At 56.9% G+C, this 17,309-nt stretch overlaps 1 protein-coding gene across 2 annotated transcripts in view; it reads left to right on the forward strand.

Moving 5' to 3' along the window:
• NTN3 (netrin 3) overlaps positions 1-17,309 on the forward strand; it is a 31,300-nt gene that overhangs the window by 1,682 nt on the left and 12,309 nt on the right. The window contains exons 1-3 of one of the 2 annotated variants that reach the window (XM_064462240.1): positions 5,202-5,297; positions 7,443-8,438; positions 15,449-15,637. In XM_064462240.1, coding sequence (XP_064318310.1) covers positions 7,472-8,438; positions 15,449-15,637 — 1,156 coding nt within the window. In that variant the 5' untranslated portion in view covers positions 5,202-5,297; positions 7,443-7,471. Of the gene's footprint in view, positions 1-5,201; positions 5,298-7,442; positions 8,439-15,448; positions 15,638-17,309 lie in introns of those variants that run through there. The other variant, XM_064462239.1, reaches the window with a different exon arrangement.

The following is a 17,309-nucleotide window of genomic DNA, read 5'->3' on the forward strand; positions in this document are numbered from 1 at the left end:
CTGGTGACAGGACAGGAGGTCCAGCAGTCCAAACACAGGGTTGGCTCTGGGGGTTCCTACCTCCCTTTCTCTTCCACCTGCACGTGGAAGGAGGAAGGCAGGTTGGGTGCCTACGGAGAAGGCGGCAGGTGTAATGCTGGGTTGGGAAAGAGCCAAGGTGAGCCTGCAGCCTGGGGAAGAAAGAAGTCAGGCCTAGGGATGCAGCTCAGCACACTGTGGCCTGAGGTGAGGAGCCTGCCAGAACTGCAAGCTGCTGGGAGTCTAGGCTGAGGAGTGTTGCTGCTGCTCCCTGGGTACCAGAACATGATGTCTTCAGCCTCGTCCGGCTGGAACAGAGGTCCGACCTTGGGCGGCAGCTGGCAGAGGTGTGGATCTGAGCAGGGTTTCCCAGCCCTGAAGGAGGTGAGCGTCAGCGCAGGCCCTGGGGCACATGCTGAGATGTCTCTTCCTTCATCTTCCTGTCGCTTCATCTTCCTTTAGCGGAGAAGCAGGCTGCTGTGCCGAGGGGTCCATGGCACCTCTGCCTCCTGTTCCCCCACCCTGTTAGTCAGGCCCTGCTCCATAAGGAAGCAATTATTTTGTGCCCCCACAAGCCCCTCCCTGAGCCTGCGCAGGACACTTACACTTGTATGGAAACGCGACAGATTTTCCATATTCCGCTTTGCCCCGTGATGTTTAAAAACGTACGTGACGGTCTCTTCCAAATGCTGCAAGGCTTGGCTGGCACTCAAGCAATAACAGGCTGTGTGACACCAGGGGCATGAAATATCGTACCAATAGCCGGAGGGGAGGGGGGGGGAATGAGATGTCAAAGTGCAGTGTGTTTCCGGCCCCATTGTCATGAGCCATCCTCTACCCGATGTGAGAGATCTTTCAAAGCCGGCCAAATGTTGTCATCTCTGAATACCATTTTAAATATTCATCCAGACTATTTTCAACATCTGTGCCCGGCATGTTGTGAAAAGGCAACAAGGGATGTTATGGAAACCAGATCACTTTATTCCCATATGGAGTGGAAAGGGGTTGAAGTGTTGAGGACTTCTGGGCTGGGACCGTCTGAGTCCCCTGCATCCGCTGGGAGCAGTGGGAGGAAAACCCTCTGCACCCTGAGGGATGCCACTGGGAGCACACGACCGAGCTGAGCGGTGTGGCAGGAGCATATGAAGCTGTTCAGGGAGCCGGGGTGGGATTAGAGTTGGGGGAAGCGACAAGTCAAGGAGTAGTAGAGGTAAATAAATAGGGTAGCATCAAGGCAGCCATGCTTTCTGCTCCTGCAAGGCCAAGGGCCAAATGTCTCCTTGAGCTGCTGTTGCATTGGGAGCATGAGGAGATCTCCAGTTTGTGCTGGCCAGGAGATGCAACAGAGTGTTGCAACAAAACAGATTCAGCTCCGCAGCATGTGGGTGATACCGTGCTTAAATCCCGCCTCCTGGGAGCGGGGCCACCTCTACCCAGAGCCACTAGCAAGCAGAGTGGGCTCAGGGGATGCAGCAGGATGCCTGTGCTGGATGTTGGTCTGTCCTTCCTGTGGTCAGCGTGGCTTATGAGTTACTGAAACGCGTGAGCAGGGATGCATCTGAGCATCCAGCCTTTGACAGCTCCGTGCACATGGTTGAGTAGCCTGGGGACTGTTTGCTTCGTGGTGGAGGGTTTTTTTTGTTGTTTTCAATAACCTAGGAAATCTGGGCTCTGTTTCTGCCTTTTGTAACGTCAGGCTGCAACTAATTCAAGCCAGGCCAGATTCTGACCACAGGTATGCCAGTGTAAATTTGAATGGAGTCGCTTACGTCTTGGTTTGGCCTGATCTGAATGGAGTTACTTCTGGCTGATGCCAAAGGGGCTGAGGTTAGAATCTGGCCCATCCTTTCCTGCGTGCAGTGTAATTTGTATGTGTCTCCTGGCACCACTGGGGTATCGTATGGCTTGTGTAATTCTGGCTCCGGCCTGCCAGAGTGCATTGCAATATCTATCACCAGGAGTGCCTGCTGCAGGAATACACTGCTTTGTAATTGCCCACATGAGCTGTGCGTACTCTGGGGAGCAGGGGCTCAAAGCCCGAGGGGCTCCATGGAGTGGTCGGCTTTGCGGCTGTGAGTCTGTATGTGCTTGGAAGCTTCTCATATTTAAATATCAGAAGAGAGGAGGGAGCTTGTAAAGAAAAGTGAGGCATCTCCTCGGTGCCATTAGCTGCGTCCCAAGTGGGCACGGGCCGCTCCATTAGCGGCTGGGAAGATGATTAGCACTCCCTGCTGTGCCTTGTCCCTCTGGCCTCTCCCTGCCGTGCATGCTCCCTCCCGCCGGAAAGCCGAGCCCTGTCCCAGCGCCTTGGCTGTGTGGGGTTTTTCCTTTCATTTTAAATACTTCTCAGTTGTGTTTTTTTGTCCCAGCCACACATGGAATGATTTATCCATGGCTGGAGTGCAGTTTGGTCCTGATGTATTCTGGTTGTTGGGTGGGGGGACAAAGCATCCCTGAGCTGGCATCGTTGTAGTGGGTGAGGGACCAGTGCCCGCGGAAGAAAAGGGGGCAGCAGGGACCCTGGCAGCTCCCCAAGGTGGGCCCTGTTCATGGGGCTGGAGCAGATCTGCAGTAAGTGTCTCCCGCAGCATGTGTGGCAAGGGAGGGGGGGTTGCCCTCATTAGAAAGGGCCCATAACAAGTGGGAATGTGCAAGGTGTGGTAGCAGGTACATCCTGGTTAAGGGGCATGCTCTGGTCAGATATGCCCAGTTACAGCTTCTCTGAGCAAATCATTCCTCTTCTGCTTTGGGTTCCCTCCTGTCCCTCCAGTGCCCTCCTGCTCAGAGGGCACCTGAGCTGCTGGCGGGCTTTAATGGGGATGGCACAGCTCAGCGATGAGCAGTCCTCACAGATGGGCCCTGTCCAAGTGGTTTGCATCTAGTTACTGGATCCCCTCAAGTACTCGGGTCCTTTGGTCCTTGCCCAGGGTTTCTTTGCCCGCTGCTCCACAGCTGTGCATTTTGCTGACCCCTGCGGATGGGTGGCTCCGTCCCTGCCCTGTGCTGGCACCCAGGACCTTGCTCCTGTGCACAGGGTGATGCAGCACCTCATGGGGACCAGGCATCCCCATCTCAACCTGTTTCAAGTAAGGCCATATGCTTTCCTTGGGTGATGCAAGCTCCCCACGCACCGTGCTGACCTGGCCTGCCGCACCATGCGAGCAGCATCAGAGGAGACTCGGAGGACCAGCGCAGGTCCCTAGCAGCAGGGCAGCACCATTTCCCTACCATCCCTTGGGGCCTTCCCCTTCTGCTCCCAAGCAGGGCTGGCTGCTCGGCTTTAGCCATCACCTGCCCTCTAAAAACCCACATTTTTCAGTGGCAGGGCTGCAGCAGACGGCAGAGCACCGCTCAGGCCACTCACGCCATCCCCCTCTGCTTTAATTAGTGAAGGCTGCTCCCATGCCACAAAGGTCCTGGGATCATACCTGGCTAATAACCTCTTCCCTCTCCACCCCGTGTTGTTCCACTTAATCTTGTAATTACCTCTGCAAAGCTGCCACTGCCCCTGGTCTACTGGGTGGTGACCCTGGGCCTACTGCAGGCACCAGCATCTGTATTTGTGGAAGCACGCTCTGTTTGCTCTGTCTCACCTGCTGCACCTGCCTCGTGCATTCAATTTTGGGGACCAAGCACCCACCGGATGGCTCAGCATCGGCAGACCCAGAGCTCTGGGCGTGCATCTGCACCCGGCATCGCTGTCAGCAGCACTCCCTCCCAGGAAGGCAATGGGAAGGGGAACCCACAGTGGGCTGGACCATTGCCCCAGTAAGCCTCCCACAAGGCGGGGAAATGCCACTGGTCACCCTGGGAAGTGTGTTGCTGTAGGGAGAAGGGGTGTGGAGGCATTGGATGCAGTAGCTAATTTTTTTAAAGCAATTCTGAAGCGCTACAGCGGCATGACTTCCTTCCAAACCGCATAGCTGTTAGCATTCCCTGAGTGGAGGAGTGAGGAAATCGCCCACCTCAAAAATGCAGTCACTTCTGGGGAGGAGCCAGGAGGGTGGCCGCTTCCTCAGGAAGGGTGAGCCCTGCTGCTGCGTCCCCCCAAGCCTCATGGGTGCTGCTGGTGGTCGGGAGCTGGCAGCCACCTGAGAGCCTCACTGGGGACACCTTAGGGATGCTGTCCCTGGGAGGTGCACCCCATTGCTCATGTCCTTCCTCATGCTGGATCCATGTGGGTGCTGAGCTGGCTTCGGTGCCAAGGGGCTCATCCCATCACTCCCTGCTTAGTCAGCAGCATCTCCATTTGATCTGAACCAGGGGCAGCGAAAATGGGAAGTGGAAAGGGGGGGCAGATGGGGGCTGGGGAGAGAAACACCCACTCCCAGGCCTCTCTGGCAGCTTGTTGGCAGTCCTGGGGTCACAGTGAATATGCATAAAAGGGAGCAGATTGCAGCTTGCCCTCCTCTCTGATACAGAGGTGAGGCCCACGGAGACCACCGGCCCCAGCTCTCTTTCAGCAGGATAATGGGGTGAGCCGAGCGCGGAACGTGCGTGCCTGTGTGTGGTCTCGCAGATGATAATGATTTCCATTCATACCCTGCCTCCGCAGCGCTGATGTGCTGCTGGGCGAGCATTGGCTCCCTGGAGGCTGCTCCCCGGCAAGAGCAAAGACCCCAAAAGTTGGGTACCAAATCTCTGGGCTTGTGCCTTGGTATGAATGGCAGGAGGGACAGAGTTTCCCATCGGGGCAGGGAGGATGGGCAGGAGATGCTCATACCCCCCATGTGCCCCAAAAGCAGTGGTAACCCCATCCCAGGTCCTAGAGCTGCTGCCCCAGCCCTGCTCGTAACACTTTCACCTCTGGGCTCTGCCCTTGCTGCTGTTGGGTGCTGGTGCTCTCTCTCTCCCCTGGGCAGGGGCTTCCCAACACCTTCATGCCTTACCAAATGGGGAATTAAAAGGCCTTTGCAGGTGGCACACCCGAGCGTGGCCCTTCTCATGTGCCCTTGCTGCCACGTGGCAGAAAGAAGATGGTGGGTGGAGGAGACTTCTCCGTGGCAGGGTTTAGCCTTGTTTGGTACACCCTGAGTCGCCCTAGGGTGGATGGATGCAGCTGCTGAGGCATCCTTGGGGGTTTCTTTTCTCTCCTCCCAGAGCAGAGGTCTTCCCATGGGGTTGTCCCCATGCTGTCTGCTGCCCTGGAGCTGGTGGGATGGGAGATGGTGGTGCCTGCATCTGCCTGGGCCCCCCTCTGTGGGGTGTGTGGTGGGATGGGGATGACGCAGGAGCTGGCGGCATCACAGGACTGGAGGAGCTGTGCTGGGTGTCCACAGGTATGTGTGTGGCCTGGTCTTGCTGGTTATTGCAGGGGCATCCATCAGCATTTCACAGCCTGCTGTGCTGGGTGTGGGTACAGAAGCAGGGCTCTGCCTGTGGGCTGCTGGGGACTCTGTCTTGCAGCCGGCTGCCCGGCACCAGGCAGGTGCTGGGGACAGTCCCACTGGGATTGCGCTGGGGGATTAATCAGGTGCTGTCTTCACTCAACAGTTGCCAGACAGGCAGATGCTGGGGATCTTGCAGCAGCTGTGGCTTCACCTCCTGCCCAGGAGGCAGCTGCCTGCAGTAGGGCTGGGGCTCTTCACAGCCTGGTGCTTGCAGCACGGTGCTTCCTCCACTGCAGTGACTGCTACATCCCTGCTGCTGCCCTCTCTACTCCCACAGCCCTTGCCTGCATGCCACACTCCTTGAGTAGGGGGTTCTTGGTGGTCCAGGGACAGCATCCCTTGTCTTGCTGCCTGATGGCTGCCCAGCCACTCATCCATGGGCTGGTGTGTCCCTGAAAATCTCTGCAGTACTGCTGGGGATGCACAAGGGATGAGCTGCTGGGGCGATGCAGAGACCACCAAGGGAGCCACTGATTTTTCAGCAATGAGCATCTCCTTTCCCATTAGCAGAGGATTAAGCAGTGAGGAAACAGCACAGAGGTGGCAGGGCCAAGATTTGACCTGGGGTAGATGTCCAGGGACGGGCTGAGACCCCTGTCCCTGCTCCCCCCTTGACAGGCACAGACTCTGGCTCTGGCTGCCTGGCTAGCATGGCTGGAAAGCAGGAGCTTCCCCCGTCAGCAGTTTGGCAGCCTGGAGAGAGGCAGCTTTCTTCCACAGGCACAGCTTTTTTTTTTTTTTTTTTAAGAGAAAACAAAAACAAAAGTCCTGGATCACTTGAAACAGGCTGTCCCTTGCCAGCCTCCTTCGGCTGGTGTGGGCAGCTGGACAGGCAAAAACAGTGTCAGGGGGCTGTAGATGGGGAGCAAAGTACCTGCCACGCTGGGTCATGCTGCTGGCACAGGGCTTCGTTCCTGAGGGCAAAGCACAATACCCAAGTCATCCTGTAAGGATTTACTAGCAGGAGAGGGATGAGGGATCCCCTCCACCTGCCCTGGCCCTGGCATGGGCTGGTAGAGGCTAGAGAACCCAGCTTGATGGCTGGGGAGGGCAGCGTTCAGCATGTGGGATGGCAGTGCTGATGCCATCTGCCCAGCCAGGCAGCTCAGGGGTCTACTGCCAACTGCAGTGCTTGGGGCCATTCTCCCATGAATGTGTGAGCCACAGCCACTTGCATGATGCTCAGGATGGGGCATGGCTGATCTGCATTTCATGGGATGCTCCTGCTGCAGCCAGAAACAGCGGGAAGGGGCCATGTGCCCTGGGAGCCACCCAGCATCTCCTGGCCCTCTGCTGCAGCTGCCAGGAGAGGAACCCAGCCAAGCTCTGCACATGATCCTTGCTTTTTTCTCCATTAACAGACAGGCTAGACCTAGACCTGGGTTTCTTGGGGGTGAGACCAAAATAACCTCCTTTTGCCAGTGGGAATACTTGGGTGGTGCGGTGGTGGGATTTGGAGGTGATCCAGCCCCTGGCTCCAAGAGGCCACCATGCCCATGCTGCCAGGGCTGTGGCATGGGAGGGAAAGTGGTCCCAGCCCTGGCTGAGCCCCAGGGCTTCATCCTGGCAAGCTTCTGCCTGTTGCAAAACATCCCACAAGGTGTTTTGCTGCTGTTCCTTTCTCCCACACTGGCAGGAGCTATTTCAGGCTGTGGTTGGATAACTTGGGGTTTGCAGCTACTGTCGCAGCTGAAAGGTCTCCCCAGCCCTTCCCTGCCACCTCTCCTTGGCAGCTGTGTGTTGACAGGGATCTCTGAGCTCTACATGACAGCCAGGGCTGCTGGCAGGTGTGAATGTTCCTGTTGCTTCTGAGTATTTTGCTTCTACTGATGAGCAGCAAGGGATTGCTGTGGATAAGGCACCACAGAGTAATTGCCTCCCTGTCCCACTCCCAGGATGCTCCATCAGTAGATGTAGGGTGGGAAGGTGTGCACAGGTCAAGGGCCAGACGTGGCAGTGTTCCCCATCCCTTACCAGCCTACCCATTCCCGGTGGGGCTGCTAGCACCATTTACTTTCTTTGCTCTCACCCCAGGGAGGAGCCACTTCCCTCACCCCGGGAGGATGGAGGTCCTACAGCTCCTGCGCCTGCTCCTCACCACTGCCATGCTGGGCTTCTCCCAGACAGTGAACCCCTTCGTGGCCCAGCAGACGCCCCCAGACCCTTGCTACGACGAGAGCGGCGCTCCTCGCCGCTGCATCCCTGAATTTGTCAATGCCGCCTTTGGGAAGGAGGTTCAAGCCTCCAGCACATGTGGGAAGCCTCCGACACGGCACTGTGATGCCTCAGACCCTCGCCGAGCCCACCCGCCCGCCTACCTGACCGACCTCAACACTGCCTCCAACATGACATGTTGGCGCTCAGAGACCCTCCACCACTCGCCCCAGAACGTCACACTCACCCTTTCCCTCGGCAAGAAGTTCGAGGTTGTCTACGTCAGCCTCCAGTTCTGCTCACCCCGGCCTGAGTCCACAGCCATCCTCAAGTCCATGGACTATGGCAAGACATGGGTGCCATACCAGTACTACTCCTCCCAGTGCCGTAAGATCTATGGCAAGCCCAGCAAAGCCACCGTCACCAAGCAGAATGAGCAGGAGGCCCTCTGTACCGATGGCCTCACTGACCTCTACCCCCTCACTGGCGGGCTCATTGCCTTCAGCACCCTTGATGGGCGACCCTCCGCCCAGGATTTCGACAGCAGCCCTGTGCTCCAGGACTGGGTGACAGCCACTGACATCCGTGTGGTCTTCAGCCGCCCACATCTCTTCCGTGACCTGGGTGGTCGGGATGCTGGTGAGGAGGAGGGGGGCACCGGCTCCACCCCCTATTACTACGCGGTGGGGGAGCTGCAGGTCGGTGGGCGCTGTAAGTGCAATGGGCATGCAGCACGTTGTGTGAAGGACAAGGAGCAGAAGCTGGTGTGCGACTGCAAGCATAACACAGAGGGTCCTGAGTGTGACCGCTGCAAGCCCTTCCACTATGACCGACCCTGGCAGCGGGCTAGCGCCCGTGAGGCCAACGAGTGTCTGGGTAAGTGATTTTAAAATATTTTTCTCCCGGGGCTGAAACCCCAAAATGTGTCACTGGGGAAAAAAGTGATGGGTGTTGAGCCAAAGTGATGGAGAGTGCTGGTCCAGAGATGCTGAGGAGCTTCCCTCTCATTGAAGGGATGGGAAGGGCTCAAGCATCTGCCCTGTCTCTGCTGTGGGTGCCCCTCCAGAGGTGCAGTGGTTTGGCCATGAGTCAAAGCACCAAAACCCTCTGTAAAATCATCCGTTTCTTCCAGCCCATCAGCAAACCTCAGTGTAGGATGTGGGATGCTCAGCTGGGAGTGTTTCCCTTGGGCAGCAAACCAGCTGTCCCTGGGCTGGGAGGGGGAGTCATGACAGTCCCCTGCAGGATGTGCTTTGGGGCAGGGAGCTGGCAGCAAAACCTGGCAGAGATTAAGGAAATACTTGAGATACCCCAATTCAACATTTTATCGTTCACGTTCAGTCTGGCATGGTGCTTTGCATGGCAGTTTTAGCTTGTCTGTCCTCACAAAAGTTTCCATGAGTTACAAATAGTGTGATCAAAATGAAACATTTCCAAAGCATCAAACTGGCATTGCTTGGCTGTCCCACTCGTGAATCTCTGGGATTTTGATGGAGGTTTTTGCCTTTTCTGCTGATTTGGGATGTGTCTGGGGGATGTCAAAGCCCTGTGAAGGTCTGGGAGAGGGAAGAACAGCCTCTTGCTCCTCCTAGACAGGAGCCCAGGTCCAGGGGGCAGAGGGCAGCGGGAGGATGGAGGCAAGGGAAAGCCACACCATTAATCAGCCCCTGAAGGGCTCAGTGGATGTGCTAGAGGTCAGAGGGACTTGTTAGTATTTCTGATCAATGTCTTGTTGAGATCCCAGCTGTCAGCTTAAATGTATATATATGTTACAGTAATTTCTTCTAAGAATGGCTAAAAAGGTAGTGGATTCAAAGTGCCAGAGCCGATGCTTTAAACCACCTCAAGCTCTGTGGGAATGTGTCAGCCCTTGTGTTTTCCCACTTGTCTCAGAAAGATAAGTTTGGGAACAAAGCTTGGAAGAAAAGAACCCTCAACTCCATACCCTGCCCACGGCTGCTGCTTCCAGCTGTCGGCAGGTCAGGGCTCTGGCTGGTGGGTGAACCCATGGAAATCCCCTGGGACTAAAGGAGGACCACAACCTGATTGATGACTGCCTTCCTTGTGGCACCCCACACTGCATCCTCCTTGCTGCTGAGTCCTCCGGTAAAGCATCATGATGGCAGCAGAGGTACCTCTGCTAGCACAAAAGGGGTTAAACTGGAGGACCCTCATTTTGGGGGAGCATCCACATATCTTCTGTCCATCTTGTCCATCGCAGGGTGAGAATCCTGCTCCACAGGGCCATGCTCCCGAGCATCCCTGCCCCCGTCTGCGTCACCCTTTTGGCAGATGGGGCTGAAAAGATAAATGAGGAAGTGCAAAGGAGGCGAGGGCATCGTGCGGTCCCTTCAAGCTTCCCCTTGACAAGCCCTGTGCACAAAGACCCTTCTCCGAGCTGCATGTGAAAGTAGTTTTTCCTGTTGATTCACTCTCCTTCTTTCTCCCTTTCCCCTCTTGGGCTTTGTGCCCTCTCTGAAGGGACCTGAAAGAGCTTCTCCATCACCCGCCTCCGAAGGGCTTAGCGGCTGAAAGCTGGATTAGCTCCCTGGGCCTTCCCCTCTGTGCCTTTCAACAATGACATCTCCCCAGCCAGCACGAACAGACGCAGCAATTAGCACCAATTAAAAGGAGAGGCCGCCCGGGAAGTTCCCTTTGCTCAGCCTGGGGCTGTGGGGTTTCAGACTTGGTCCTGCAGCTGGGCATCAGTGATGCCAGCTCGTGGTGCTGGATGGTTGCGTGTGGCTGGGGAGGGGTGAGGAGGAGGAGGGTGGAAGGCTGCAGGAGCTTGGCAGCCCTGTGCCAGCTGAGGGGCAGGGTTGGGGGGCTGCAGCGCCCTGAAAGTGGAGCTGTATGGAGCCACGGGGCTGGTATAGCTTCAGGTCATGCAGGGATGTTACCTCTCTGCTCCCCAGTGCCCTGCATGGGGGTTTGTCCCCTTCCAGTGCATGGGAGTCTCTGCCTGCTCTGGCATGGGGACAAAATGATGTCCTGTACCATGTCATGGTGCTGGGACATCCTTCCACCCAGCTGCAGGTGAGGACAAACTTGTCTTATTTCACAGGAATTTCTGCCTCTGGCTGATGTGGGAAAATGAAGAGATGAAATATTCCAGTGATGCCTGACTGCTATAGGGTGGCCATGGCATTCGTGGGGACACCGCCATGCTGCATTGTTATGGGGTCAGCATGACTTTGGCAAACAAGTAGGTTTGGGGATGTCACAGCTGGGATGGTGACAGTGGATTTACCAAGCTGCTGGCTTGGCAAGAGGGCACAATGCCAGCTCCATGCCACAGGGTGTGTGGCCCCGTGCCTGGTGGTTAGAGTATGGTGCCATCAGTCCATGGGCACAGGGGGTTCTCCTGGTACCCCATAGGGCTGCATGTCTCAGAGGGAGCTTGCCCTGGCAATATTGGGGTGCTCTGTGTACCCTCTGGTGTGTCCTGCCCAAAACAGGGGAAAGAGAAGGGCAGGAGAGAGACAGACGTGTCCCCATCCATGTGTCTCCCCCAGCTTTTAGCCCAAATCAGGCTCATTAAAGGATAACCCCAGCAGGGTGACCAGTGGGAGCAGGATCGCCAAAATCCTGAGCCCCCCCCCATGTGATGAATCAGGTTTATTCTTGCAGACTCACACCTCCTCCTTCCCACTGCCGCTCCTGGTCCCTGACTGCACACACGGAGCTGCTCGGGGCGGCCCAGTCACTCCCTCAGCAGGCTGTCCCCAGAACACCCGGCCTGGGGAAGTGGGGGAAGCAGATTAGCGCAAGGCAGCCACTGGAAGTAATTGATGCACTCACTGGTAATGCGGGAGCTCTTGTTCCCTTTGTGGCTGCCGCTGCAGGAGTGCTCCCCAGAGCACTGGTATAATGCACAGTGCACTCTTTGATGTGGGGGGCTCGGCGGGGAAGGGGCTGCGCTCTCCTGGGAAGACCTCGCTGGCTATTGCTCCCCCTGCTTCAGGCTGGGGGGCTGTGGCAATTGATCCGGGATGCCAGCGCCTGAAAACACCAGTCCCTGGAACTGTGATGGGATTTAGAGGATCCCATGTGCTTCCCCTGTGTCCTCCGCCCCTTCCTGTACGTGTTTGCTTTCTTTTTCTATCTCAATGCTTCGCATGCAAAAATTATCTCAGAAATCCCCCAGTGAGCTGGCCTGGGCTGTTTTACCCCATGGAGCTGGATCTGTGCTGCTGGTGGCCTGCTGGCCGTTGCATCTGTAGCCTCATCCCTTGCTGCATCCTGCCTGGCAGGATGCTCCTTGCCCTCTCCCCGGCAGATATGCTGGAAACCAGCAGGTTCCCAGCAGCGCCGGCCACAGTCCTCACCTGGGGAGAGCAAGGGGGAGTGGTTGAGGGTGGGTGATGGCGCTTTCAGAGGTGAGTAAGCAGGCAGCATCCCCTTGACACCCCTGCTTTGGCACCTGCTCCCCATGGGGTGCAGCATCCCAGCGGATCTGGGGTGCAGGGGCGGGCAGCCACCACAGTGCAGGGGATTAACACTTGTCTGACCATCCTGAGTCCTTGTCCTCCCAGGATGGGGCTGGTGTGGCTCAGCCTTGTCCCTCACAACCCTGTTCTCAGCTTGCAGCCCCGCAGGGAGGGCTCTCCACTTCTGATTCTCCTCCTGCTTCTTAGTGGTAGAGGTGCAAACCCTGGCCCCTCTTTCCAAACACCTTCCTCGTGATGGAGGCACAGCGCAGATGGGAAGGAATGGGCTCCTCTGGTCTCAGTTCCCATCCCCCGGGAGGAGGTGCAACCCCATCCTGCCCCGCCGTCCCAGCCAGGCTCTCCTCCAGCCAAAGCAGGGGCGTAGCTCGAATCCTCTGCGGGTTGGCAGCAGCGGCTGGTCTAGGGTTTCGCTGAGCTGGCTTCCTCCACTAATTATTCCCAGGGAACTTGTAGGGGCTGCAAGCCCCCCTCCTGCCCTGGGGGCTCCATCACCTGCCACATGTATGCCCCCGTGCATGGCGCTGCTTGTCCTGTGCCAAGGTCCCTGTGCCAAACCTCCTCGTGCTGTCACCCCAGGCTCCTCCATCCACAGCAGCCTGGAGGAGAAGAGGTTGTGGCGTGGCCAGGGCCTGGGCAGGGGTTCCAACGCCATCAAAAGGGGGACAGAAGGTTGCTCCATTGCAAGGTGTCAATGTTTAATTAGTCTATTGTTGCAAATTATTAGATCTTGTGATTGTTTAATTGATCATATGATTGTTTAATTGGGCATACTGTACAAGGGCGGAAGCGAGCTACCACGTAATTAGCCCCAAACTGTGCAATTAAATTCTTATTAATACCCCAAACAGCAGGGAACATTCAAGCCTTTAATTAGTGATTAACGGGAGTCAGACAGAGCTTGCAACCGAGTCAACGCTGAGGAACAGTGCAAGTATTTAGCTGGTTAAGAGGGGGGACCCGTCTGCCCCAATTAGCACCGGATGGCTGCACCGGGGGGTGACGGGACGGTCACGCATGGTGGTGTGACCCTGTCCCTGAGCAGGGGACAGCCACCCATCCCAGCGTGGCCAAGCCCAGCTAGGTCCCCATGTCAGCTGGCCAGGATCATGCCAAAATCCCAGCTCGGCTCCTGCTAAGCCGGTGGCAGTTTGCTGACACCCAGCCTGGGATGGGAGCAGCAGCCCAGAGCAGGCAGCATCACTGCCTGCAGGCAGAGGGGATGATGGTGGGCAGCAAGAGGTTTCTTCCCAAAAGCCAGCTCCTGGGAGGATCTGTGTCATGCTCCCATGGAAAGGCGGCCCTGGGGCTGACAGAGATGTGCCACTCGGGATGGCCCCCAGCCCACGGCAGGGTTGGTGATGCCGTGAAAAGGCCCCAGCCAGTTACTCTCTCACCAATTAAACTGGAGGCAGAGAGAGACCTGCGCCGAGGGCGGCGAATCATTTACCTGACCTTTCTCCTCCACTGCCCATCACCTCCCCTCTGGGTTGCATCCCCTTTCCTTCCCTGGAGGATGCTGGGGGTTCATGGGGGTGGCCCTGAGCATTCCCAGCGGGACAGTGAATCTTCCTTTTGGGGTGACCTAACTGGCCTTTTGGTGATGCAAGGGAATAACGAGGACCCTCTACCCCCAGAAAATTGCTCCTTTGCTGCAGTTATGTGCGGCTGCCTCGGTTCAGTGGCACGAACCACCCTGGCTTGTCCTGGTGTCTGGTGAGCACAAGAGCAGCCTGGTTGTCAGGGTACTTCACTGCATCTCTCCTGGCCCTGGCAAAGCCTGGCCTAGCATCGGCATCCCCAGCACAGCCGCATCCTAGTCAGTCTGGGATCACAGGCAGTATTTGCTGCTCTCCCTCTGCATCCCAGCCCCTAGCCCCATGTCAGAATTTGCCTCAAAAAACCCTATTTTTTCACCAGCACAAGAGAAAAAAATGAGCTCAAAAGGCACAAGCCCCCACAGGCACCTACCGCCACGCCAGAGTGTTATTTTGATGCCTGCCATGTGATTTTTACACTAATCTCATAACGCAGGGGAGCTCTAGGGAGAGCTGAGGTTTGAGCAAGTGGTGCCAGCAGCACCGAGGCTGGCACCAACCTTTTGCTCAACTCACTTAAGCCTCTAAAAAGGCTCTTTTTTAGGGTTGGGGTTTGCTCCGGCTTTCTTCCCCCAGCGTCTCCGAGGCCTGAGCAGCAAGGCAGGCGAGGGAGTGTTTGATCTGCGCGGGCTGAAGCTCCCACCGGCACTGCTGGCCAGGGGGGAGGCAACTTCACACGACCGCCAAGCCAGGCCTAAGCAGTTAAATCTGGGCTGACACGTTAATGAATTTCACAGTACGCCTGGAAAAACTCTCACCCAACCTCAATTTACTGACACAGGGAGGGGGCTGGGGCTGGGGGAGGAGGGCGCCACATTTTGCCGAAGGAAATCTTGTTCCCATTATCTTTTTGCGAGAGTGTTAAACAGGAACGGGCACTGCTTTGCCTTTTTATCTCACACACGTGGAATCGGGCGGGGGGGGGCCCGCATGTTTCCTGTGACTAATGAAAAACCAGTGCGCGCGTGTGTTTGCAAGAGCATGCATGTGTGTGCACATGTGCATGCAGCTCTGCGTGCATATTTGTGCATGTATATGAATGTGCATGCTTACATATGTGAGCGTGTATCTTTGGGTGCATGTTTGTGCACACGTGCGTGTGCACATGTAACAGTATGAAGATATTTCTGTGCATGTCTGTGTGCATGTGCATGCTTGTGTGCACGTGTAACGGTATATGATATTTAGGTGCACGTTTGTGTGCATGCATGCTCACGTGTACATGTCTGTGTGCACATAAGCTTGTGTCTGTGCTTGCGCACGTTTGTGTGCGCGCACGTGTGCATGTGCACACGTGGGTTGCTACATGGGCTTCTTTGTGTGTGTACATATGCACGTAGGGTAGAGCCTTAAATATAAGGAGTCTGGGGGCTGTGATGCTGAGGATGGCACCCTGTGAGGCAGCACCCCGTGGCACAAAGCGGGTGGTCCTGCTGAAAGGCCGTCCAGGCTCTGTCACCAGAACCGGCTGCTGAGGAAGGGGCAGGGGGGATGGCGGGGCTGCAGGTGCCCAGCTAGCACTGCCAGACCCCCTGGCTGCACCCCTCCATCCCACACTTGTCTGCTTCAGCTGAGTGGTGCCCCAGCCCTACACATGCCCTTTCTCCTCCACCCTGACCCCCCAGCACCAGCCCTCTGCGGCAGCAGATAGATACTGCACATCTGGACGTCACATTGGGGCCGGCTGTGCCGTGCTGTGCCGTGCCCTGCCCATCCCACTCCCCCAGCACAGGCAGCCCTGGCCGCCAGCAGCAGTGGAGGGCGCCAAGGTGACACCAGCCCACCCAGGGGTGCTCCCAGGTTTCGCCTCCAGCCCCCACCCTCTCCACTTCCTTTGCAGCCTGCAACTGCAACCTGCACGCCCGGCGCTGCCGCTTCAACATGGAGCTATACAAGCTCTCAGGCAGGAAGAGCGGCGGCGTCTGCCTCAACTGCCGGCACAACACCGCAGGGCGGCACTGCCACTACTGCAAGGAGGGCTTCTACCGGGACCTCAGCAAGTCCATCACAGACCGCAAGGCCTGCAGAGGTAAGCTGGGGGGGGTCTCTGTGCGGGCAGCATGGGTGGTATGATCTCTCCTGGTCTCCTTGCTCTTCCATCTCACCCCTGGGACATCCCTCTGCTTGGCACCCAGCTGCTCCCTCCAGCAGCTGCAGGTCGCCTCCATCGCCCTGGTCACCTCTGCCACCCCAAGGACACCAGGCAGGGACGTTGCTTTGAGCCTAGCACCTCCTCAAGGGACGGGGAGGATGACGGGCAGGGAGCAAGCAGGCTTCCAGGAGCCTGGTCCATCCCGGGCCACAGTTACAGTTTCCGCAGCTGGTGTTTGGAGAGATGCTGGGCAAGTTGCCAGAGAAGGCACATGACTAAATGTGCTGGAAACCCATCTCTGACACTGACGTTGTCTGGGCCTTGGACACGTTTGGAAGTGTTCAAGCTACTTCACAAAATGACCTGCAGTGGCTTCCCTGCCTTAGAAGGCTTGGGGGTGCTGACGGAGGTTTCCACCTCCCTCATGGGCTGCGGTGCAGGACCCCACAGCATGAGTTTCAGCTATAGGGTGGCTCTCGGGACTTGATTTTGGGGGGATGTTGAGCACAATGGCTCCTGGTGCTTGCAGGCAGAGTGGCTTGTCCCTGAGCTGGCCAGGAGCCACACAAGCTCCAAGCCATTGCTCTGCAGCTTGACCTCACAAGGTTGCCAGCCTGTGCCAAACGTCATGGGACCTGCACCTCTCCTCTGCCTCCTCTAGCTCCTGGCCAAGCCCCTCTGGATTCTCTTATTTCTCCCTGCTCAGCCCCCTCTGTGGAGCCTTCTTCCTTTGTGAAGCCTCAAAACAATAGTTTCACCACAGAAGTTGAGATAAGAAAACACCTTGCCCACCCCCAAGGACTGGCGGGATCCAGGCTGAAATGCTGGAGTGGGCAGGAGGTTGGCCATCGCTGCTCTGGGGCTGGGAATTCATCCCTGACTCCCCTTTCTTCCAGCTTAGATTGCAACTACCTCCCGGAAGGGAGTGCAGCATCCCTCTCCGGTGCATTGAGCAGCCACATAGTCATTAAGCACCGTCGCTGCTGCGTGGACATGATGCTAGCATGTTTAGGTAGGGCCTACAGGAACTGCTGAAGCTGGTTTTAGACCATTAATGTTGTGGCCACAGACCCGAACTGAAGGATTTGGCTTTTGGTGTTCCCCTCTTGGGTGTATTAGTGTTGTTTATAGATATGTCTCATTTGGGTCCAGGATGTAAGAGGTAAAATCCCTCCGTTGCCCACGCTGTGTGAGCCGCCCATGCCTCTCCCCATCCTTGTTTCCACAGGAGCAGATAAAAGGATGGAGCAAAGGGAGAAATTTCCCAGTTTGACCAATGCCGCAGCAGCAGTGGGAGTGCAGCTGAGCAGGTGCTGGCAGAGGGAGCCCTGCCTGCAGCTACCTCATTAGTGAATGGAGAGCTAATAATTTTTAATAACCTGAGCAGCTGTCTTGACAAGTCCCACCCCGGCAGCCCATGACCCCAGGGGACCACATGCTGCTTCCCAGTGCCATGGCCTTGGCCAAGCCATGTCACAGCTGGTCCCACCCCGGCAGCAGCAAGGGCTCATGCCAGGTGGCAGCCAGGTCCCAAAGCCGTACCAGGTGCCAGCATCCTTGGGGTGACACTGGGAGGCACCGGGAGAGAGGAAGAGGAGGAGCTGGAGGC

This window comes from Phalacrocorax carbo, chromosome 10 (genome assembly GCF_963921805.1).
Source record: "Phalacrocorax carbo chromosome 10, bPhaCar2.1, whole genome shotgun sequence".
Classification (NCBI taxonomy): domain Eukaryota; kingdom Metazoa; phylum Chordata; class Aves; order Suliformes; family Phalacrocoracidae; genus Phalacrocorax; species Phalacrocorax carbo.